This window comes from Pelophylax lessonae (assembly GCF_965119305.1).
Source record: "Pelophylax lessonae genome assembly, chromosome: 4".
NCBI lineage: Eukaryota > Metazoa > Chordata > Amphibia > Anura > Ranidae > Pelophylax > Pelophylax lessonae.
Window position 1 is genome coordinate 15,681,255 of NC_138771.1, and position 25,951 is coordinate 15,707,205.

At 41.8% G+C, this 25,951-nt stretch overlaps 1 protein-coding gene and 1 long non-coding RNA gene across 3 annotated transcripts in view; one reads left to right on the plus strand and one right to left on the minus strand.

The window, feature by feature from the left end:
- The window catches only part of SKOR1 (SKI family transcriptional corepressor 1), an 83,906-nt gene that overhangs the window by 45,662 nt on the left and 12,293 nt on the right, over window positions 1-25,951 (minus strand). For both annotated transcript variants that reach the window (XM_082253007.1, XM_082253006.1), the window contains exons 2-4: window positions 22,098-23,643; window positions 8,757-8,856; window positions 5,052-5,162 (exon numbers count right to left, since the gene is read on the minus strand). In XM_082253007.1, the coding sequence (XP_082109133.1) occupies window positions 5,052-5,162; window positions 8,757-8,856; window positions 22,098-23,633 (1,747 nt within the window). In that variant the 5' untranslated portion in view covers window positions 23,634-23,643. The remainder of the gene's footprint in view (window positions 1-5,051; window positions 5,163-8,756; window positions 8,857-22,097; window positions 23,644-25,951) is intronic.
- Window positions 1-25,951, plus strand: part of LOC309552212 — a 603,675-nt gene that overhangs the window by 6,891 nt on the left and 570,833 nt on the right. The window lies entirely within an intron of this gene.

A 25,951-nucleotide genomic window follows, 5' to 3' on the forward strand; every position in this document is an offset into this window, starting at 1 on the left:
TTACTGCACATCCTTACAGCTCACTGATTGGTTGCTAGAGGTTACTGCACATCCTTACCGCTCACTGATTGGTTGCTAGAAGTTACTTCACATCCTTACCACTCACTGATTGGTTGCTAGAGATTATTGAACAATATTACTGCTCACTGATTGGTTGCTAGAGGTTACTGCACATCCTTACTTCTCCCCCATTGGTTGCTAGAGGTTACTGCACATCATTATTGCTCACCGTCTGATTGATAGTGATTACTGCACATCCTTACTTCTCACTGATTGGTTGCTAGAAGTTACTGCACATCCTTACCGCTCACCTATTGGTTGCTAGAGGTTACTGCACATCCTTACCACTTATTGATTGGTTGCTAGAAGTTACTTCACAACCTTATCACTCACTGATTGGTTTCTAGAGATTACTGCACAATATTACTGCTTACTGATTGGTTGCTAGGGGTTACTGCACATCCTTACTTCTCCCCCGTTGGTTGCTAGAGGTTACTGCACATCATTATTGCTCACCATCTGATTGCTAGCGATTACTGCACATCCTTACTGCTCACTGGTTGCTAGAAGTTACTGCACATCCCTACCGCTCACCTATTGGTTGCTAGAGGTTAGTGCACATCATTGCCACTCACCCATTTGTTGCTAGAGGTTAAAATCAGTATTATATATGAATGAATACAATTTAAACACTTCTGTTTCCCTATCAGAGTGCCCCCTTACACCATGGTCTCTATCAGATTCCCCCTTACATACTGTGTCCCCATCAGAGTCCCCCTTACATTAGGGCCTCCATCAGAGCCCCCCCCCTTATATCAGGGTCTCCATATGAGTTACCCTTACATCCAGTGTTCCCATCAGACTCCCCCCTTACATTAGTGTCAACATAAGAGCCCCCCTACATTAAGGTCCACATCAGAGTACACCCTTACATTAGGGTCCTCAAAGTCCCCTTTTCATCAGATGTCCTCATCAGAGTCCCGCCTTACATCAGAGTCACCTCCCTATAGCAAAGTCCCCATCACATCAGAATGTGATTGGCTGTTAGGACGCTGGTGGTCCTGGCAACCAATAATGGTACAATGACAGCTCAGTCAGGGGTACCTGCTCTGGGGACCAGGGGGAAAGCTGTGGATGTTAAGGAGAAATGGAGATCTAAGACCTGAAGATTTGTGTGAGACCTGTATGAGAAGCCCCTGATCCTAGCTGTGGGCCAAGGAAAATCTTGCAAAAGGCCAGATTTGGAACCTCGGGCCGTACTTTGGAGACCCCTGTTTTATATCAATAAAATTCTAAATTTAGGTGATAATAGGATAATTGGACTTAAAGGCTAACTTCATCCTTCTGACTGTGTTTCATGGTGCACCATATTTAGTGCATAACATGAAGCATGGTCAGCGTCTGCTCACTTCCACAGATTGCCACCCCCTCCTACTAAAGCCAGGGTCGCCTTTCTCAATCGTTCCCTGCAAATTTGAAATCGATGCAGCTGTGAATGGCTTCACCCACACCATTCATTTACAGGAATCTATGAACGAAAGAACTACAAGTCCCATCTACCACAGCTGAAATCATAGTTCTCAATAGAACACAAGTGTGGTGCAGTCCACTGACACTTCCTCCAGCCCTGTAAATGGAATGTTCATTCCTCGGTACAGCTGCAGAAAGAGTCTGCAGGAGCCAGAGCATTGCACCCGCCATCCAATGATTACTTCCACACACCTCTCTGAATGCTGGACCCTCCCCCCATGTTTCCCAGAGCTCTGAACGCCCACCAAACCCAGGACCAGCATGGGTAGGGGGAAGAGAGATCAGCAATGTGTAAAACATCACTTCTGCGTCCTAGTTTCACTTTCCGCAGCTAATATGGCCAGGAAAAAAGATAAAGCAGCACAACCTGCACTCCTTAAAGAGAACCTGTCACCAAAAAAATCACCATATAGGGGTCTTTTTGTCTTCTATGCCAGCGGTCTCCAAACTGTGGCCCTGGGGCCAAATGTGGCCCTTTACTTGCCTCTATGGGGCACTATTCCATCCACAACTGACACTAACGATGGGGCACTATTCCTTCCAATGACACCAAGGATGGGGTGCTATTCCTTCCACTGACACCAAGGATGGGGTGCTATTCCTTCCACTGATACCAAGGATGGGGTGCTATTCCTTCCACTGACACCAGGGATGGGGGCTATTCCTTTCACTGACACCAAGGATGGGGTGCTATTCCTTCCACTGACACCAAGGATGGGGTGCTATTCCTTCCACTGACACCAAGGATGGGGTGCTATTCCTTCCACTGACACCAAGGATGGGGTGCTATTCCTTCCACTGACATCAACCATGGGACACTATTCCATCTACTAAAACCAATTTCTACTCCCACTGGCTACAGTTCGGCCCCCCTAAAGTCTGAAAAACAGTTAACTGGCCATTTGTTTAGAAACCCCTGTTCTATGAGATGAAAAAAAAAAAAAAAACTTTAGGAAAAATAAAATGTAAAAAATTTAAGTTACACCCAAGCACTTAAACACGTCCAGTGTGCATGATGCCTAAGGCTTGACATGTTGGGTATCTATTTACTCAGTGCAACCTCTTCTTTTATATTTTACCATAAAATGGCATGAGTTGTTGAAGTAGTGTATTTCATAAACTGTTGTGTTAAAGCTGTAGTATACCCCGCTTTTTAATTTTAACCTACAGGTAAGCCTATAATTAGGCCTATAATAAGGCATACCTGTAGGTAAAATTAATATCTTCTAATCCTACATGGTTTAGGAAATATTCACCCTGCAGGCAGCCGCTGACACCAGCGGCGCATGCGCTCTGAAGGTCCGGCGTATCTTGCCAGACCTTCAGAGCTCCTTTCCAGGAAAGTGAACTCCCGCACATATGCACGGGAGTGACATCATCGGGGCTCCGGCCACTCACAGCGCCGGAACCCGGAAGAGACGCCGAGGGAACATGTCAGCTACCTCAGTGGTGTCTGGGCGACTGTATGAGGGCTTCATTCTAAGGCAGGCCTGTCCAACCTGCGGCCCGAGGGCCGCATGCGGCCCGGAACCTCAGGCGCAATGCGGCCCACTGCCCCCTGACAATTTTTTTTTTTGCTGGGGAGGAAGGAAGTCAGGTCGGGGGCACTGCCACAGCAGCTTCCAACTAACGGTAGGCAGAGGCTGCCTCAGAAGGGAGAAGGGAGCATGTGCAGTGTTTCTGACTCCTGCCACCATGACCACTTCAAATCACTGAAGTGGTCATGGTGGTTAGAGTGTTCCTTTATTATCACTCAGAAGATGTAAACCTCTGTATACTGATTCCATTTCATTTGATCATCCTGTAGTTGTGTTAAATTAGTGCGGGGGGCGCGGCGGCATTTTATTACTTATATACCTTAAGTATAGTATATATTTAATATGCGGCCCGAGAAAATTTCTCTACACTCAATGTGGCCCAGAGAAGCCAAAAGGTTGGACACCCATGTTCTAAGGTAAGTATTTCATATTGTGCTAGTATGCGATGCATACTAGCACATTATGCCATTGTCCTGCAGGGGTGTTGTTTTTTTTATTTGTTTGTTTTTTTTGTTTTTTAACAGGGGATACAACTGCTTTAATATCGCGTGACAAAAAAACTGGAACTACCGCTATTTTATTCTCCAGGATCTCTGCTGTCAGAGTGTTTTACATAATCTTCAGGCCTACAATTATTTTATTAAACATGTGTGCAAATAAAAATGCATACATGGCTGTAGCAGCAAAAAGGTTTAAAGAGAGGCTTGATAACATCTGAGAAGAGGTTCAATACTGACATGAATGGAAGGAAAAACCCGACAAATTGCAATGAGTATTTGTGTTAACCTTCCTAGCGGTATTCCCGAGTGTGACTCGGGGTTAGATTTTAGAGCCAAAAGCGGTAACCCCGAGTCACACTCGGGGTACCGCTAGGAAGATCACTGGATCCTGGAAGAGGTTTTACTTACCTTTTCTCCGGGATCCAGCGAAGAATGCGGGTGGTATGCGGCGGCGGAGCTTCCTCCCGATCGTCTGCGAGCCCCGGCTTCCGTCTCCGGCGGCGTGATGTCCGCCGGGGGGGTGGAAGCGGCGGCAAATTCAAATGTAAAACACACCAAACACACTGATACAATTCAAAATAAAATAAAATCACATTACATTGCCCCCCAGTGCCCTTTCCTGCAGTATTACTGTACTTTTTATGTATATATATATATATATATATGTATATATATATACTGTATATATATATATATATACGAAAATATATATATATATATATATATATATATATATATATATATATATATATATTTATATATATATATATATACATAATTCTTGTGAATGAGCAGCCCAAACCAACTGTATACATTATATATATAATAAATGTATACAGTTGGTTTGGGCTGCTCATTCACAAGAATTGCATGCAAAAATAATGGTACCGCTTTCAGCACCTAAAATCCAAAAGAATCATACCGCCAGTGAGGTTAAACTCCTGTTACTTGTCTTATTGATTGTTTACTTGTAAGATTTAAATCTGCCGTTATAGTAAATATTTAATATCAAATCAAACAGCACGACTTGTTCACAAAAAAGATCTGATGTCCAATAGTATCATATAGGGTTAAACAATCGTTATTCTGGAAAACAAGCAATATGCAAATTTCACGCAATTTACTTTTTTTTTTTTCCTCCTTGTAGAAAGAGAAGGAAATCTGCAGAAAGTACGCCGCACTCCGGAGAAGGACATTCTTTAAACAAGTGAATTGGTTCTTTAAATATTTATCGGGTGGAAGCTGGAGGGGACAAGGCTTTTTACTGCTGATTTAAATCTCCTTCTATCGATTGTGAATAAGAAGTGCCAAAGATGTATTATTAATGCGGACATTAAACGGGAAGATGGGGTAATGCGCGCGCTTTATAGGATCGGGAGGTAGAACACAAACTGCCCATTTATGAGACAAGTGGGAGAGGAGCGCTGGCAGAGTGTGAAGATGGAGCATTAGAGAGATATAGTGGATGGGGACGGGGACGTACCTCGGTCAGGGTGTAAGGGGCTGGCGTGAGATAAATGGCTCCTTTGGTCTTGGAATGACTTCCTGCTCTCCAGATCTTCAGCCGTTGAATGGCTGTCCTCTGAATCGTGATCTGAAAAAAGCAATAAAGACCTTTTTAACTCTAAGCTGTGTACCTAGAATCACTCACCTTTCACTATCTGTTGTGTCTCTAGGATTACATGGAACTAATCCCTCATACAAAAAATTTATTTTTAAAAAACTATTTCAGGTATGGATATTTTTACATAGTTACATTGTTCCAGATTGGACGTACAGGTGTGACCAAGAAAGGGTGTGTTCCCACACATCAGGTGTAGAGCATCCCAGTCATTATTCCATCTTATTATTTTTAATCAGTTTTTCATAAAGAACGCCAATATAAAAAATCTATGTGGTTCCATCCTCCAACATAGAAAACCAATGCGTTTCCAATCTCCAGCATAGAAAACGAATGTGATTCCATTCTCCAACACAGAAAACCAATGTGCTTCCATTCTTGAACATAAAAAAAACAATGTGGTTCCATTCGCTAACATATAAAACCAATATGCTTTCATTCTCCAGCATAGAAAACCAATGTGCTTCCATTCTCCAACATAGAAAACCAAAGTGCTTCTACTCTCCAACATAAAAAAACAATGTGGTTCCATTCTCCAACATAGAAAACGAATGTTCTTCCATTCTCCAACACAGAAAACCAATGTGCTTTCATTCTCCAACATAGAAAACCAATGTTTTTCCATTCTCCAACATAAAAAAACAATGTTTTTCCATTCTCCAACACAGAAAACAAATGTGCTTACATTCTCCAACACAAAAAACCAATGTGATTCCATTCTCGAACACAGAAAACCAATGTGCTTCCATTCTCGATCACAGAAAACCAATGTGCTTCCATTCTCGAACATAGAAAAATATTGTGCTTCCATTCTCCAACATAGAAAACCAATGTGCTTCCATTTTCCAACATAGAAAACCAATGTGCTTCCATTCTCTAACATAAAAAAACCAATGTGCTTCCATTCCCAAACACAGAAAACCAATGTGCTTCTATTCCCAAACACAGAAAACCAATGTGCTTCCATTCCCCAACACAGAAATCCAATGTGCTTCCATTCCCAAACACAGAAAACCAACGTGCTTCCATTCCCCAACACAGAAATCCAATGTGCTTCCATTCCCAAACACAGAAAACCAATGTGCTTCCATTCTCCAGCATAGAAAACCATTTTGCTTCCAATCTCCAGCACAGAAAACTAATGTGATTCAGTTCTCCAATATTCCCATTAAAATTAATGCAAACAGGGCAATGGAAATCCACTGCAAGAATGTAGCAGTCTGCATGTGTCCACAGTCATGATATGTAAGAAGGAAACTCAGTTTACCATAAACAGACTACTAAAGCCATTTTCTCTCATCTACCCATGGCAGACACACAGGGGTTGATTTACTAAAGGCAAACAGGCTGTTCATTTTGTGAGGGAAGTTGCAATTGACAAAGCAGCTTTTCCACAGAGCTTAGTGAATGTGTTAAAGTTTCTCTTTGAAAAGGATACCCAATCACATGCAAGGAAAACACAAAAACTGCATTTTGGCTTGCACATGATTAAATGATGGAAGTCAGCATATCTTTGCATAATTCACTAAGCTGTGGGGTAAAATTCCTTTGCAAAGTAAACAGTCCATTTGCCTTTATTAAATCAACCCCACAGAGTTACTTAAACTGGCGCACACAGAATCTGGTGCAGCTGTGCATAGTAATCAATCAGCTTCTAACTTCAGCTTCTTCAATTAAGCTGTGCCAATAAAATCCTGGAAGCTGATTGGTTACTATGCACAGCTGTGCTAGATTCTGTGTGCACCAATTTTAGTACATTTCCCTGTGGGGTTGATTTACTAAAGGCAAACAGACTGTTCACTTTTCAAGGGAATTTTACCCCACAGCACAGTGAATCATGCAAAGATCTGCTGACCTCCATCATCCAAACATTTTCAAGCAAAAATGCTGTTTTTATGTTTTCTTTGCATGTGATTTGGCATTCTTTGCAAAGTGAAATTTTACCACATTTACTAAGCTCCAAGGAAAATCCCCATTGTCAATTGCAACTTCCCTTGCAAAATGAGCAGCCTATTTGCATTTAGTAAATCAACCCCTGTGTGTCTGCCATGGCTTAAGAAGTCAATTGATGGTCAACTGAGTTTCTTTCTTACATATCATGACTGTGGAGAAGACCTTCAGTTCCTCTCTGCACTGGCTGCCCATTAAGACCATTAAAAATGTGCCAAAGGGCTCTGCCCAGCCTTCAGGTCCTGTTAGAGCCCTCTGGCACATCTTTGCATACGCAGCTGATTTCCTGCACATGGGCAAAGATGGTGCAGTTTTGGGTTCTCCATCTTTGCACATGCATGAGAAACCCCACGCAAGTGAAGATTCTCGGGGAAACCCATACATGTGCAGAATGCCCTGCAGGGCTCCCTTGGGACCTGAAGCCCTGCAGCACATCAGTGCATGCACAGGGCGGCAGGAAGAAAAAAACGTAATAATTGCCTAGGCGAGAAATTAGAAAAATCAGCCCAAATCACCATTAAAAAAAAAACATGTCCAGCTGAAAGAGAAGGAGAGGAGGTAGGGCAAACATGACTTAAACTTCTGGGTGAAAATCCACTTTATGATAAAAGAGAATGTAAGAGAAACAAAGGCAATTATAAGGGATCAAGAAAGTGTGGGTGTAGAATCAAGGAGAAATTGGGTTTGGGTCAGTGAAGGGGGTTTCCATATTGTAAAGTCTCCTCAGTGTGCCATCGAAAAGTATGGAATCCATTGGTCCTGGATTAGAGTTCCATTGTTTATGCTGGATCAGAGGCGTAACTACAGGGGTTGCAGGGGTTGCAATTGCAACCGGGCCCCATGCTCCAGGGGGCCTGTGTGGCTCCCCTGTACACCTGGATAGGAGGGGCGGCGGGGGGCAGCATGTAGAGAAATCACTATCCTCCTTTTTCCTCCTGTAGCTGCAGGAGGAAAATAGAGGAGATTGGTTCCTCTGTATGCTGCCCCCGCCGCTCCTCCTATCCAGTTCGCTTGTGTTCTGCTGTCTCTGGGCCCCTGTGCGCTCCCCAGGGGATGTGTCATAATAGAGAACCAGAGCATGGGGGCCCACTGCAGAACTTGTGAAAGGGTCCCGCTGCGGTACCGAAATAAAGGGCCCCACAAAGAGAGTCAAGGGCCCCAGGATCAGTGGGAAGAGCCTCAGGCTTGAAGGGAAGGGCCCCGGTCAGGGGTCCAGGGGGCCCTTCATGGTTTCAACAATGAAATTAGTTTATTTTACCATACCATGTTCTACTGGCCTTCAAACTAGTCTGTTGGGATTTATGCTTGCAAATTGTGAACCTGAATATAGCATAAAAGGTTTTTTTATGGCTTATGACTAATATCAGCATTCTTACAATTATATTATGTACTAAGCACTGTCATTTCCTCTGCCACAGAGATGTACTGACAAGGGTACAACATAGAAAGATGCATGGTTCTAAAGGGTCATTGGGCCTAGATTATGGTTCTCCATGGCATAGCTCCTAGCACCCTGAATGTACAAGAACACAACATTTTCTGAAGGTGTTAGCAGCGACCAGGCTCATGGACTACCGCATGAATTTGAACATAGCTCAGTAATCTGTGATTTCTTACCATTGTGGTCCAGGCTGCAGAGATAAGACGTGGCAAGGCCTTGATGTGGCGTACTACCCTTCATGGTCGGAGGCATCTCTGCCATCTGCTTTGTATAAACCTGCGGGACACAACATCGAAATATTTAGTTGTGTCTTGTTGGTAACAGTTACATTTCATTATTGATAATTACTTAAAAAAACAAACTGTAAAATGGGAATGACCAACATACAGTCATACACATGGTTTTCTGTTAATGATCGCTGAGAATTAGAAAAGCAAAATAGAAAACGATTCTCCAATGAAAGCTCATCCATGGTATCAGTGGAAGATCACACCATTTCACATTATAGCTTCACATCAGAGGATTGGCCAGACCTTTGGACTTTAAACACCCTATCAAGTTTGGGTATAAGTTTTTATAATAGTTACATAGGTAATCTGGCCAAAAAAAAAAGACACAAGTCCTTCTATTTCAACCAACAACTAATAATACGAGGGCTGTGACGAACATAATACAACAGCAGGCATAACTTTTTTAATATCTTACATAGGTGGTCCAAATTTCATATGTTGATAGAATAACTCCTCCTCTATAGTAACTTTTCTTCTTGTTTTTCATTGCAGGTAAATAATGGATTCCAAGCAGAAGCAACTTGCTGTCATTGAGTTATTGATGAAGGAGGGGTGCAGGTTATCCACAGACGACTACAGAATGTTTACGGAGATGACACCACTGTAAATATTCTGTAGCCTTCTGCAGATGTCAGACAGCCTGCACCCCTTCTCTTCATCAAGAACCAAACGATGGCAACATGCTTCTGGTTCGAAAGAAGAAGAAGGAAGAAGAAGAAAGAAGTGGAAAGAAGAAGGAAGGAGAAGACAGAAGAAGAAGGAAGAAGCAGGAGGAGAGGAAGAAAGAAGGAGAAAGAAGAAGAAAGAAGAAGGAAGAAGCAGGGGGAGAGGAAGAAAGGAGAAGGAAGAAGACAGAAGAAAGAGGTGAGGAAGAAAGAAGAAAGAGAAGAAAGGAGAAGGAAGAAGAAAGAAGAAAAAGAAGAAGGAAGAAGCAGGAGGAGAGGAAGAATGAAGGAGAAGGAAGAAGAAGACAGAAGAAAGAGGAGAGGAAGAAAGAAGAAAGGAGAAGGAAGAAGAAAGAAGAAAAAGAAGAAGGAAGAACGAAGAAGAATATGAAAGAAGAAGAAGTACGAAGAAAAAGAAAAAATAAGAAGGAAGACAAATAAAGAAATAGAAAGAAGTAGGAAGGAGAAAGACAAAGATGGAAGAAGAAGGAAGAAAAAGAAGCAAGAAGACAAAGAAGAAGAAGAAAGAAGAAGAAATAAAGAAAAAGAAGGAAAAAGAAGAAGAAAAAAAAGAAGGATGGAAGAAGAAGAACTATATAGGAAGAGCCCTTGTATAATGTAACATATAATATACAATATAATGTAACTCAATAATATAATATAATATATACAATATACCTTCTATAATTGAATCTTTATTTTCCTTAACTGATTACTTAAAGTCAACTCAAGATTGCTAGGTCTAGGTCTAAAAAAATATTTCCACGCGGCTTTCCTTAGGTTTCTCACATTTTTTTCCATTTGGATACATATAGAAAAATTAAAGAAGGAATTTTAATAAATAGATCCCTTCATGAAGCAGAGTCAGGAAATGAAGGATAGGCAGTGCTGCAGAGATCAACCCCATGCTGAATTGTAGCGATATTAATATACTACTCTAAAAAGAAAAAGGCGTTATAATATAATAATAATATAGTTTTGTTAAATATATAATATCCATGGAACACAATTAAACTGAACATGGAGAATAAATTGCTACAAAAGGCACACAGGGTACCATATTTTTACTCTGCCCTATCCACCCCTGCTTGGATAGTCCAGTTCTGGCTAAAAAGAATGGGTGTCTTCCCTGAATAAACGGTATAAATAAAATATAAATAATATAATATAAATTAATTAAATAATTAAAAAAATGTAATACAACTTTATAAAAATAAATAATAATATAAATATATTATAAAAAATTATAATACAACACTAAATATACACTAAACACTAATATAATACTATAAAAAAATATAATAAAATCATAGTTCAAAATTATAAAAATAAATGAAATAATTCAATAATTAAAAAATGTTATACAATTTTAGAAAAATAAAAAATAATATAAATATATTATAAAAATAAATAATAATATAAATATATTATAAAAAATATAATAAAACACACTAAACACTAATATAATACTATACAAAAATATATAATAAAATTATAGTTCAAAATTATAAAAATAAATATATTAATTTTTAAAAAGTCATTTAAATAAATGCCACCCCCCCCCCCCCCCCAATTCAATTTGAAGACCCGGTGTTTTGTTCTTTGAAAGGCTCATAGTGGACTCTTCAAGCTTGTTGAGACACATACATTCGATAAATGATCAGCCAGATGCTTTTCTTTAAGATCTGTAAATAATAAGATCTTAAAGGGGACAAGCATTTTATTATATATAATTATCCATGCTTCAGATAAAATTGCCCATATTAGAAAAGGCCCAATATGTGCAGTCTCTTCAAAGGGCTGCCCCTAACACGCTGCAGCCTCTGAGCATGAAAGGACTTTCTCTAATCAGGATAATTAACTCTATGTTAATGTGCTTAGATGGAGCCTTACAGGTGTTCCCAATCTATGGGGGGAAATCGGACAACACAAAGAAAGATTAAACTCCTGGGGTTCGGCCTGTGTATTGCTAAGGTAAATGTTATGGCCTATAATTATGTGCTCTTCACAACATAGCAATCTTTTTTGATAGCAACAGCACAAAAAAAAACATTATTTGATAAAAACAGTAATTATTAATAAATTAGTAAAATTACATATTTAAAAATGACATGTTTGAAAATAAAATGTATCAATTTGAATGCCACACATTGTAATGAAAACTAAATTTATATGTAAATAAGAGTTTTTTGTGTTTTTAGTTTTTTTATTATAATACAGAAGCAAAGGATATGGAAACCTTGCTCACATAAGTAGCCTTTTATCCCGAAAGCTGCGTCGACAACCACTTTTCTGTAATACGGTGCTGATTTATGAAAGTAAAGCAGAGGCATTGCCTGTGCCACTTAGAATCCATGTTTTATTTTTGCAGTGCCGGTTACAAATGGTAGGGTAAAATCCTAATTAATATGGTCAATAGCCATGTTGTAGGTTTTGCACCAGTTTTCATTAATCAGCTCTTCTGTCTATCTAAAAACATCTAAATATCAGCAATAATCCACCTGAGCTGCTGAAATGTTGACTCACAGGTATTCAAGCTACACTCAGCAATTTAAAGCTATAAATAAACATAACATTGTTTTGGAGAATGCACTGCACCCTAGTGGTAGGTTAAAAATGATAATGACTGGTGCATGCTAGCAGAAATAGATTTTGAAATATAAATGTCGCAGTGTACAAGCCTTTTATCTCATAGAACAGGTATGACAAAATAGGCAGAATTACAAATGCAACATCTATTGCTACCGGAATATATAAACAGCAAGCTAAAATGTCCTAAGGGACCATTTGGACAAGACAGCTGCTTCTTGACCTCGTATGTTCGCAGAAAATGTTGATTGACAGATCTGATAAAGTAATTGCAAGCAAGCGTGATAGCTATTCACACAGCGAGAGAATGAGATTTTATGTGTGCGCTTATTAATTTGGACATGAGATCAATGCACTAAAATACAGTTATTAGGATAGTTTTGGTGGGTAAGTCTCATCTGTGAAATATGAATGTGGCATGTCATTAGCATGGAATGAACGGTGATAAAGCCTGCCACTGATACAGTTATATAACACAAGACACCAAATATATATTTGAAAGGCTTCAAATATGAAGACTGATGGCCCACTTCTTCTGAAATAAATGTGACTGACAAAGCAATTATAAAAATGGTATGATCTGTTACTTCACCAGTCATTTATATAACTGTATTAGATAATTACAACAGATACTAAGGCTTTCTTTAATTAATAAACTCTAACTTGACTGTAAAAAAAAAAAAAAAAAAAAAATATATATATATATATATATATATATATATATATATATATATATATATATAGATAGATAGATAGATAGATAGATAGATAGATAGATGTAGATTAATATCTCTCTCTCTCTCTATACATATATATATATATATATATATATATATATATATATATATATATATATATATACATATTTATTAATGTATATATTAATCTATATCTATCTATCTATATATATATATATTTGTTACTATTATTATTCCAGCACTTAAAGAAAAGAAAAAATATATATATATTGATATGCATATCTATATCTATATCTATATCTATATCTATATCTATATATATATATATATATATATATATATATATATATATATATATTGTTGCTATTATTATTCCACCACTTAAAGAAAATAAAAAAATATATATATGTATATCTATATATAGATATACATACATACATAAACACATGTATATATATATATATATATATATATATATATATATATTATTTTTTTTTTTTTGATGATGATAATTATTTTTATTATTATTATAATTTTTATTATTACAGACCATTTCTTCAGCACTTAAAAAAAGAAAAATATTTTTTTTAAGGTGATAGTGCCTTGCTTTACCCCCTTATAATATACATGATGTGATTATTACTTATTTCACTTTAGAGGGGACAGCTTTACTGGTTTAAATATACAGTTACAAGCAGGTGTCTTTTTATTTTTTATTAATATTATTATTATTACAGACAATTTCTGCAGCACTTAAAACATATATATCTATATATATATATATATATATATATAGATATATATATATATAAATATATATATATATATATATTCAGGTATTATATTCAGGTTTATAATCAGCTATTTGTGTAGTGGAAATGGTAATGGTAATGGTTAAGCTGCTGGTGTCCTGGTTGGAATATGAAACTTGCTGTAAGGATGGCATGAGTGCTAAATGACTAGGCCACTGTTATCAGTGTGAAAAAAAAAAAAATATATATATATATATCTTTTTTTTTTTTTGTAATGTTTTATGCATGTGCGTGCATAAAATACTGACGAGCAATGCAGATTTTTTTCTATTTATTTTTTTCTACTGATCTATACACAACAAAGTTTGTGCACCTGTGTGTACAGACCCATTAAAAACAATGGACTGCATTAAGGTTAGTAAAAGAAAAAATGTCTAAATGCCCAAAATCTTGGCTTTTTTATTCATCAGTGTGCATGAGCCCTATCTGGTGTGTATGATACATTGACAGCTATCTACCAGAGGACTGATTGAATATTCCTACAAAATAATCAATACACCCATACCTTCTTGATGAATGTGCAGATTTTATTTATTTATTTATTTTTTATGTTGAGTCTGTCTGGTGTAATGTTAAAGCATTGTTCTGCCTTACTGTTCCTGGTGATTCCTAGGTGTTCATATAGTAGAGAGAGGTCAATGGTGACCAGGGCCGCTGATGGGGGGGGACCACCAGCCCTCTTGTAGGTGGCCCGAGCACACAGGAGGGCCTACACAGAGGGGGGGATTAGTGATGGACAACAAATACAGAAATCTCCCTCCAGCACCTGGATCTGATCTGTCCCTCTCCCCGCTATCAGCTTTTATCTGCTGAGAAAGAAACAGTCATCTCTCACTAATCCCGCTCCCTCTGTGGGCCCCCCTCCCAGCACTAGCTCTAATGTTATCTCTGCTCAGGAGTTTATTTGTAACTTTGTTTCTCCCTCTCTGTCTCTCTAATCACTGAGCTCCAACTGCCCAGCCTGTATATTTTTCTCATCTCATCTTCATTTTTATTTAACATAGTTTTTTTTTTTTTCTATATTGAGCAGGAATTATGTGAGTTATGTTATATTTGTAGTGATTTTGTTGTAATTTTAGCTAAATATATCTTTAATATTTTCTTGGGGGGGCCCTGCCAGGTAGTCTGTACTGGGCCCCGCGATTTCTAACAGCAGCCCTGATGGTGACCACAGGTAATATAGTGAACAGTCCAGCCTGGCTTACAATATCTGGAGTGTATGGTACAGGGACCGCTGCCTTTTGTGTTCTCTTACAGTAAAAGATATCAGACCAGGTACCTTTTCTGGTTTAGTAAAATGAAGAAAGTGAATCAATCAGAATTGTGGTTTATTATTTCCATAAAATGACAAATGAAATCTCTTTATTTGCTGCTTACAACTCAACTTTGTTCTCCTTTTCTTTTCTTTTTTTAAGTTTTTTATTAGCTGTCTGTATGCCCCTCTATGTATATGTGTAAGTCTGTATATATGTGTATCAGTGTATCTAGTACAATGGCAGCTATCTGTTATGTAATGAGTACAGTACAGTAAGGGGGGATAATGACCAGAGAAGTCTTCTGTCTTCTATATCTGAAAGCCCCATTGTAGGTGTGAGGGTTCCAGTGACAGCTGATCTTCGCTGTATTCATACAGTAATGATGGCCAGAGCGGCCCGGTCTTCTGTATCTCAGTGTATTGTTTAGTGACAGCTGGTTACCAGAGTCACATCAAACAGTACTACAGCCCAGCCAACCCCCATTTTCTGTATCTGAAGGTGTACTGCACAATTTACAGATTCTAGTGTCTCATCATATAGCACTAAAGCCCAGGGAAAGTTCCAGCCTTCTCTATCTAGGTGTATTTTGTACTATCTGGATCCCAGTGTCATCATACATAGCCCATTCTTCTCTATCTGGTTGTATGGGGCAGTGACAGTTGATTGCAGCATCTTATAAAATGTACTGACACTTGGATCCAATAGGGTTGATGTTCTAGAGCACTAGTCTCCAAAACTGCGTCCCCAGGGGCCAGATGTGGCCCTTTGCTTGCTTTTATCTGGCCCCTGGGGCACTATTTCATCCACTGACACAAAAAAGTCCCCCCATCTGACACCAACAAAGATGCACATACAGTGGCGGCTGGTGTATTGGGGGCCCCCCTATCCAATGCGTCCGGCCCCCTAATCTACATGTGGGGCGCCGGACGCATGGAGTTCAATGGGGCTTTTTTTTTTTTTTAGCCATGTGATTAGAGCCAGAGGCTCTAATAGGCTAAAAAAAAGGGTGGGCTTGGGGCGCAGAGCACTGCGCCCGAGCCCACCCAGTTGTGTGACAATAGCGAATAGAAATTCACTATTGTCACATGGATCCTCCTCCTAGCCAATCAAGAAGCGGGACCCATTTCCTGATTGGCCAATAATTGAAGCTATGCCATTGGGCATGGAGGAGGAGGGAGGAGACGCTAAAGACTGAGAAGGGAAGAAGCCGAAGTTGCAGCCGCCGCACTTGTCCAGATGTCGCATCCAGGCAGGGTGAGTGAGCCGGGGGGGGGGGGTGTGTTGCGATCAGTTTGCCCCCCCCCCGCGGCCCATGGAGTACCAGCCACCACTGTGCACATATCCTCCCAAAGACCCCAACAATTCAGCACAATTCCTCCCAATGACACCAACAATGGAGTCCGATGACATCAATGATGGGGTACAATTCCTCCCAAAGACCCCAACGATGGGGCACAACTCCTTCCAATGACACCAACAATTGGGTCCAATGACACCAAAGATGGGGCACAGTTCTTCCCAATGAGACCCACAGTGGGTCCATTGACACCAATGATGGGGCATGGGACCCAAAGATTCCAATGATGGGGCAAAATTCCTCTCAATGACACCAATGATGGGGCAAAATCCCTCCCAATGACACCAATGATGGGGAAATATTTCTCTCACTGTCACCAAAGATGGGGCATTGTTTGCTCCCACTGATGCTGGGACCTTTTCTACTACTAATGGCCACAGTCCGGCCCCCCTAAAGTCTGAAGGACTGTAAACTGGCCCTTTGTTTAGAAAGTTTGGAGACCCCTGTCTGTAGAGGGTGGAGACTGCTCATTTAGCAAAAGGAAAGTTTACTGAGCTTAGTAAATAAGGTTCACTTCAATCAACCAATCACAGTCCCACAAATTATCCATTGCATGTCACTGCTAAGTTAACATCCTTAACTCGTTTAGTAAATCAATCCCAGTGTTCCATGTGCTGCAATGACAGTTGGTTTCAGGGTCTCACAAGATGCATGAACAGCTTGTTGCACAGTTTCAAGTGGTGGAGTCTCATTGAGATCCAGTGGCTCACGTAGTGAAGTGACGGCTGGATCCAATGTCACACCTTGTGCAACCAAGATTGGATCCAGTGGCTCAACTGGTAAAGTGTCAGTTGGATTCAGTATCTCCACTAGTGCATTAACAACTGTAACCAGTGCCTTGTTGTGCAGTGACAGTTGGATCCAGTGTCTTAGCTTGCGCATTAACAGTTGGATCAAGTGTCTTAGCTAGTGCAGTGACAGTTGGATCTAGTGTCTTAGCTACTGCAGTGACAGTTTGAATCAGTGAAGTAGCTAGTGCAGTGACAGTTGGATCTAGTGCCTTAGCTAGTGCAGTGACAGTTGGATCTAGTGTCTTAGCCAGTGCAGTGACAGTTGGACCTAGTGTCTTAGCTACTGCAGTGACAGTTTGAATCAGTGAAGTAGCTAGTGCAGTGACAGTTGGATCTAGTGTCTTAGCTAGTGCAGTGACATTTGGATCTAGTGTCTTAGCTACTGCAGTGACAGTTTGAATCAGTGAAGTAGCTAGTGCAGTGACAGTTGGATCTAGTGTCTTAGCTAGTGCAGTAACAGTTAGATCTAGTGTCTTAGCTACCTCAGTGACAGTTTGAATCAGTGAAGTAGCTAGTGCAGTGACAGCTGGATCCAGTGTCTCTCAGTTGGTGCGGTAATATTTTGAGCCAGTGGGGTGGATTTACTAAAACTGGACAGTGTAAAATCTGGTGCAGTTTATTTAAAAATCAATCAGACTCAAAGTTTTTGTCAAGATTTAATTGAACAAGCAAAAGTTAGAAAATGATTGGCTACCATGAACAGCTTCACCAATTTTGGCACTCTCCAGTTTTAGTAAGTCAACCCCAGTGTCTCACCTGGTATACATACAGTTGGATCCAGTGTCTCACCTGGTATACATACAGTTGGATCCAGTGTCTCACCTAGTATACATACAGTTGGATCCAGTGTCTCACCTAGTATACATACAGTTGGATCCACTGTCTCACCTAGTATACATACAGTTGGATCCAGTGTCTCGCCTGGTATACATACAGTTGGATCCAGTGTCTCACCTGGTATACATACAGTTGGATCCACTGTCTCATCTGGTATACATACAGTTGGATCCAGTGTCTCACCTGGTATACATACAGTTGGATCCACTGTCTCATCTGGTATACATACATTTGGATCCACTGTTTTACTTGGCACATGTACAGTTGAATCCTGTGCAGTGAAGGCTGTTGGCAGAGAAAACAGAATCCAAGAGGCTAACTTTCTGTACACACTGTAAAATGTGTGAGGATTCACTTAAATCATCCAATCTTGTGAAGCGAATGTGAATCTTGAAGTGAATGTCCACACAATTTATTTTATGAGGATTCTCAATGATTTTAGTAAACCAACCTCCTGGTGCAGTGACAGTTGGATCATTCAGTATAAGGTGGTGCGGCAACAGTTGGATACAGTTAAGCCGGTTTAGTGAAGAAGTTGAGAATCTTCACACGATACATTGTGAGAATATTCATTTCAAGTATCTCTAATCAGATGTGCAGATTAAATAAATAAATGAGAATTTGCTTTTCGCAAAACTGGACAATGGAAGTGAATATTTACTCAATATATTGTGTAAAGATTCTCCATCCATTCATCCATTAGACAACCTGCCTCAGTGTGTCCTGGTGCAATGGCATTTGGACCCAGTGCCTGGTAGTGCAGTGACAATGGTAGTGTCTCAGGTGGTACAGTAGTGGCAGTGTCTCAGGTGGTTCAGTAGTGACAGTGTCTCAGGTGGTACAGTAATGGCAGTATCTCAGGTGGGTCAGTAGTGCCAGTTGTTGTAGAAATTTTATTGTGGACGTTTCTTTAGGATGTATTTTTAATTAAATTGCCATAATGTCTCCTAGTGTCAGTTTTACCGGTAATCGCTATGCACAGCGAATATTGCTTTAACTGTCATTGCGTAAAGATCTGTTAGTGAACATCTTCCATTAAGATGGGATGGCACAATACTTGTATCAAGGAGAGTCTATCGCACAAATGTATACCCGCCATCCGGGGCCCCGTCTATTTACTGCGGAGATATGTTTGTGATGTAGAATTCTTATAATTTTACCAAGATTAATGGATGGCATCTTTCAGTCATACTTGATCCGTATGACTGAAATACTGCTGCTATTGTCTTATCGACTGCTGCTATCGACTGGAACAAATAGAATGGTCACTATCAAATATGGTTTATATGAACTATATTTGATGGGATCCACTAACAGTCCATGTTTGTGAATGAGCACAGACAAGTCCATAAGATGACAGCCAACACTGACTCTTCGTTCCCATTGTATTTTTTGAATGTATACATGTTCTGTGATTGGTGGTCTTGAAGCCACTCCCTGTTACCCCCCTTATGTTCACTTGCTGTAAATAAACCTGCTCTGCTCTGGATGGGACAGTCACTCAGAGGAACCCTCCAGATGGCATCTAATTGACTACAGCAAGCGTGTCTGTTCATTTCCTTGCTGCTGAGCGCTTGGATAACCTTATACAAAAGAGTCGGTCATTGTACTTTTCAGTACAAGCTATTAATGGCGTTTGGTGCGTATTAATCTTCAGTGCACTGATCGGGTTTCTATGCTCCAATCCCTATTAATTTCCACAACACAGTGTCTCAAGTGGTACAGTAATGGCAGTATCTCAGGTGGTGCAGTAGTGGCAGTGTCTCAGGTGGTACAGTACTGGTAGTGTCTCAGGTGGTTCAGTAGTGGCAGTATCTCAGGTGGTACAGTACTGGCAGTGCCTCAGGTGGTGCAGTAGTGGCAGTGTCTCAGGTGGTACTGTAGGGGCAGTGTCCCAGGTGGTACTGTAAGGGCAGTGTCTCAGATGGTTCAGTAGTGGCAGTGTCTCAGGTGGTACAGTAATGGCAGTATCTCAGGTGGTACAGTAGTGGCAGTGTCTCAGGTGGTACAGTACTGGTAGTGTCTCAGGTGGTTCAGTAGTGGCAGTATCTCAGGTGGTACAGTACTGGCAGTGCCTCAGGTGGTGCAGTAGTGGCAATGTCTCAGGTGGTACTGTAGGGGCATTGTCCCAGGTGGTACTGTAAGGGCAGTGTCTCAGATGGTTCAGTAGTGGCAGTGTCTCAGGTGGTACCATAGAGGCAGTGTCTCAGGTGGTACAGTAGTGGCAGTGTCTCAGGTAGTACAGTAGTGGCAGTGTCTTAGGTGGTACTGTAGGGGCAGTGTCTCAGGTGGTACCGTAGGGGCAGCGTCTCAGGTAATACATTAGTGGCAGTGTCTCAGGTGATACTGTAGGGGCAGTGTCTCAGGTGGTACTGTAGGGGAAGTGTCTTAGGTAGTACAGTAGTGGCAGTGTCTCAGGTGGTACTGTAGGGGCAGTGCCTCAGGTAGTACAGTAGTGGCAGTGTCTCAGGTGGTACAGCAGTGGCAGTGTCTCAGGTAGAACAGTAGTGGCAGTGTCTCAGGTGGTACAGTAGTGGCAGTGTATTTGGTGGTACATTAATGGCAGTGTTTCAATATTGGCACTGTCTCAGGTGGTACAGTAATGGTAGTATTTCAATTGGTACAGTAATGGCAGTGTTTCAGGTGGTACAGTAATGGCAGTGTCTCAGTAGTGGCAGTGTCTCATATGCTACAGTAATGGCAGTGTGTAGGGTGGTACAGTAATGGCTTTGTCTCTGTGGTACAGTGGTACAGTAGTGGCAGCTTCTCGGTAGTTGCAGTGTCTGGGGTGGTACAGTAGGGGCAGTGTCTCAGGTAGTACAGAAGTGGCAGTGTCTCAGGTGGTACAGTAGTGGTAGTGTCTCAGGTGGTACAGTAGTGGTAGTGTCTCAGGTGGTAATGGTATTGTATCAGGTAGTGCAGTAGTGACAGCTGTCTCAGGTGATGCAGTGCTAGGTAGTGGCAGTGTGTTTGGTGGTGCAGTGAAAGGGTTGTGGCAGTGTCTCGGGTGGTGCAATGGTAGATAGTGGTATTGACATATAGTGGGAGTTGTCTCAGGTAGTGACTGTGTCATTAGGTGACGGTTGTCTCAGGTAAGGGCAGTGTCATAAAGTGACAGTCATTTCAGGTAGTGGCAGTGTCTCATGTGGTGCAATAATAGGTAGTGACAGTGTCTCAGGTGGTGCAGTAATAGGTAGTGGCAGTGTCATATATTGATAGTTGGATCAGGTAGTGGCAGTGTCCTGTAGTGACAATTATCTCAGGTAGCGGCAGTGTCTCAAGTTGTGTAGTGAGAGGTAGTGGCAGTGTCATATATTGATAGTTGACTCCGGTAGTGGCATTGTCATATAATGACAGATGTCTTAGGTATTGGCAGTGTCATATAATGACAGTTGTCTTAGGTATTGGCAGTGTCATATAATGGCAGTTGTCTCATATAGTGGCAGTGTCATATAATGGCAGTTGTCTCATATAGTGGCACTGTCATATAATGGAAGTTGCCTCATATAGTGGCAGTGTCATATAATGGCAATTGTCTCAGATAATGGCAATTGTCTCATAAAGTGGGAGTGTCATATAATGGAAGTTGTCTCATATAGTGGGAGTGTCATATAATGGCAGTTGTCTCAGATAGTGTCAGTGTCATATAGTGGCAGTTGTCTTAGATAGTGGCAGTTTTGTCAGATAGCGGCAGTGTCATGTGGTGGCAGTTGTCTCAGATTGTGGCAGTTTTGGCAGATAGTGGCAGTGTCATATAGTGGCAGTTATCTCAGGTATTGGCAGTTATCTCAGATAGTGGCAGTTTTGGCAGATAGCGGCAGTTGTCTGAGATAGTGGCAGTGTCAGATAGTGGCAGCTGTCTGAGATAGCGGCAGTGTGATATAGTGGTAGTTTTGTCAGATAGTGGCAGTTGTCTGAGATAGTGGCAGTGTCATATAGTGGCAGTTTTGTCAGATAGTGTCATGTGGTGGTCATGTGGCAGTGTCATGTGGTGGCAGAGTTGTCTGAGATAGTGACAGTATCATATAGTGGCAGTTTTGTCAGATAATGGCAGTGTCATTTAGTGGCAGTTGACTCAGATTGTGGCAGTTTTTTTAGATAGTGGCAGTTGTCTGATATAGTGGCAGTGTCAGATAGCAGCAGTGTCATATGGTGGCAGTTGTCTGAGATAGTGGCAATGTCATATAGTGGCAGTTGTCTGAGATAGTGGCAGTTGTCTCACCTCATAGGTTGTAGTGCTGTTCGGGCTCCCCCCGGGGCTCGGCTCCCTCCTGTCCTCGGTGTCTCTGGCAGGTGATGAAGCGGTGGACCGGGGTGTGGGCTGGCTGGCTCTCTCGTCCTCAGGGAAGCGGCCGGACTCCACATCTACCTCCTCCGCGGTGTCAGGTCCCGGGGAGGCGGAGCGATAGCTGGAGGTGTCGCTTAGCAGGTCGGGGGAGGAGTATCCGGCAGGCCGGGCCGCTCCATACAATTTGGCCAGACTGTCAGCCGCCTTCACCACCGGCCTGAACGCTGAGATGTACCGGAGCTTCCTAGGAGTGAGCGGCTCACCGGGCCTGGCCTCATCCCCGGATCTTTCCTCCTCCCGGGCGGGCTCGTCCACCTCCCCACCCCCTTCCGACTCGTCTGCCTCCGCGGAGCTCTTGGCGCCTGCAGGTTGCTGCTGAGCAAGTCCCGGGTAGGGCGGTACCGGCAGGGCCCCAGCCGCCGGCCAGAAGACCGGGAAGGGTGGGTAGACCGAGTCCTTGGAGGCCGGAGCGGCCGGCCAGAAGACCCCGGGCAGGGCCTTGTCGGGCAGACCGTCATCTTTCTTGGCGCAGAGGCTGAAAGCGGGGAAGCCGTACGGCGGGGGCGGAAACAGAGGCGGGGTCATCTTGTGCAACACCCCGGAGAAGCTTTTGCTGGGGACAGGGATGAGAGGGAAGCTGCGGGCCGCCTGGTCCTCCTCCCCTGCGGAGACTCTCAGGGACTTAGCCGGGGGAGGCGGCGGAGGGGCCAGCTCCAGGTGTTGTCGGTTGGACCCCCCTCCTCCGCTGCTGGCCGGGGACGGGAAGGCTCTCTTGCGGGTCCCCCCGTTGAACATGGCCTTGACGTCCTCCCAGGAGTGGGCGAGATCGTCGGAGGCGGTGCCATCGCTTAGGCGGAGGTGGCGCCTCCAGCTGTTGAAGTTGGCGGCGTCGGGCTGGGTGTACTTGGAGTCGGAGGTGCGGTGGGAGTGGAAGATGAATTTGTTGGGGGAGAAGTAGAGGCCGCAGTAGCCGCATTTGATGCACTTGGCCCGGGAGCTGTTGTACCGGGCCGGGATGAAGCTCCCCCGGCAGCCCCAGGCGCACTCGTGGACCACATCGAAGGCGAAGTTCTCGGGCAGCTTAGGCGGCCGGTGCTCCCCAAGGAACGACTTACACAGACGCTCCGCCTCCCGCTTAGTGATCATTCCGCAGCGGCGGGACGAGATGGGCATGGCCCCCGCGCGGCGCAGGATCTCCAGCTGCACCGGGGTGCACTGCACGCAGGTGATGCCCAGGGCCACCCTCCGGTTGTGGATCTCGTTGTAGCTGTAGCTCTTCAGCAGAGTGTTGGAGATCTGGGCAAGGCAGAGGCGCTCCTGGCCGTCTATCACCAGGGACACGATGGGCACTCCGTACAGGCACGTCTCCCCCACCTGGTTGGGCTTCAGGGTCCCCGAGAAGGTCTGAGTGTCCTGCTGCTTATTGGTGGGTGGAGAGCTGGGGTCCCTCTGGGCGCCGATCCCCTCCATTTTGTCTTCTCTGGAAGAGAAAATAAAAAAATAAGACACTGGGATCACTATGCAATGAGATACATGGACTTGTTATATTCAATGCACATAATTCAAATATTCCCCCTCTAGAAGAGATCACATTGCAGTGAGATACATCACCTTTATATATTTCATGCACATGATACACAAATTCCCCCTCTGGAAGAGATCACTATGCAGTGAGATACATGGACTTGTTATATTCAATTCACATGGGGCAAATATTCCCCCTCTAGAAGAGATCACATTGCAGTGAAATACATGGACTTGTTATTCAATGCACATGGGGCAAATATTCCCCTTCTAGAAGAGATCGCTATGCAATGAGATACATGGACTTGTTATATTTCATGCACATGATTCACAAATTCCCCCTCTAGAAAATATCACAGTGCACTGAGATACATGGACTTGTTATAATCAATGCATGTGGGGCAAATATCCCCCCTCTAGAAGAGATCACAGTGCAATGAGATACATCACCTTGTTATATTTCATGCACATGATACACAAATTGCCCCTCTAGAAAAGATCACAGTGCAATGAGATACATGGACTTGTTATAATCAATGCACATGGGGCAAATATTACCCCTCTAGAAGAGATCACAGTGCAATGAGATACATCACCTTGATATATTTCATGCACATGATACACAAATTCCCCCTCTAGAAGAGATCACTATGCAATGAGATACATCATATTGTTATATTTCATGCACATGATACACAAATTCCCCCTCTAGAAAAGGTCACAGTGCAATGAGATACATGGAGTTGTTATATTCAATGCACATGATACACATATTCCCCTCTAGAAGAGATCACAGTGCAGTGAGATACATGGACTTGTTATATTCAATGCACATGGGGCAAATATACCCCCTCTGGAAGAGATCACCATGCAATGAGATACATCACCTTGATATATTTCATGCACATGATACAAATATTCCTCCTCTAGAAGAGATCGCTATGCAATGAGATACATGGAATTGTTATATTCAATGCACATGATACATATATTCACCCTCTAGAATAGATCACAGTGCAATGAGATACATGGACCTGTTGTATTGAATGCACATGGGGCAAATATTCCCCCTCTAGAATAGATCACTATGCAATGAGATACATGGAGTTGTTATAGGTAATGCATATGGGGCAAATATTTCCAGAGATCATACTGCAAAACCTTATTGATAACATAGAAGACAATGATCAGGATTTTTATTATATTTTCTGCACACAAGGCACATATTTCCCCTCTACAAGAGTTCACAGTGCAATGAGATACATGGGCTTGTTATATTTAATGCACATGATGCAAATATTCCCCCTCTAGAAGAGATCACAGTGCAATGAGATACATGAAATTGTCATAGTTAATGCACATGGGGCCAATATTTCCCCTTTAGAAGAGATCACTATGCAATGAGATACATGGGCTTATTATATTTAATGCACATGATACACATATCCCCCCCCCCCCCCCTGGAAGAAATCGCAGTGCAATGAGATACATGGAGTTGCCATAGTTAATGCACATGGGGCAAATATTTTCAGTGATCACACTGCAAAACTTTATTGATAACAGAAGACACAGAAGACAATGATCAGGATTGTTATTATTATTATTTTCTGCACATGGTACAAATATTCCCCCTTTAGAAGAGATCACTATGCAATGACCTACAAGGACTTGTTATAGTTAATGCACATGGGGCAAATATTCCCCCTCTAGAAGAGATCACAGTGCAATGAGATACATGGACAATGCAAAACTTTACCCTAATCACATTGAACACAGAGATCAGGATTATTATATTATATTTACTGCACAAGGGGCAATTATTTCCCCTCTAAAGGAGATCACGCTGCAAAACTTTATTGATAACATGGAAGACAATGATCAGGATTGGTATTATACTTTTTGAACATGGGGAAAAAAATGTCCCCTCTAGAAGATATCACAGTGCAATGAGATACATGGACTTGTTATATTTAATGCATTTGGAATATATTTCCTTTAGAACAGATCACAATGCATTGAGATCTATGGACCTGTTATATTTAATTCACATGGGGCAAATATTTTCCCCTCTAGAAGAAGTCAAAGTGCAATGAGATACATGGACAATGCAAAGCTTTACCACAATCACATAGAACACAGTGATCAGGACTATTATATTTAGTAGAAGGGGGTCCTTATTATTTAAACATAGAATGTATTTTCTCTCCCCTGTGTTATAGGGGTATATTACTATATATCTATATTTTTAAATGTTAAGTTTTTTG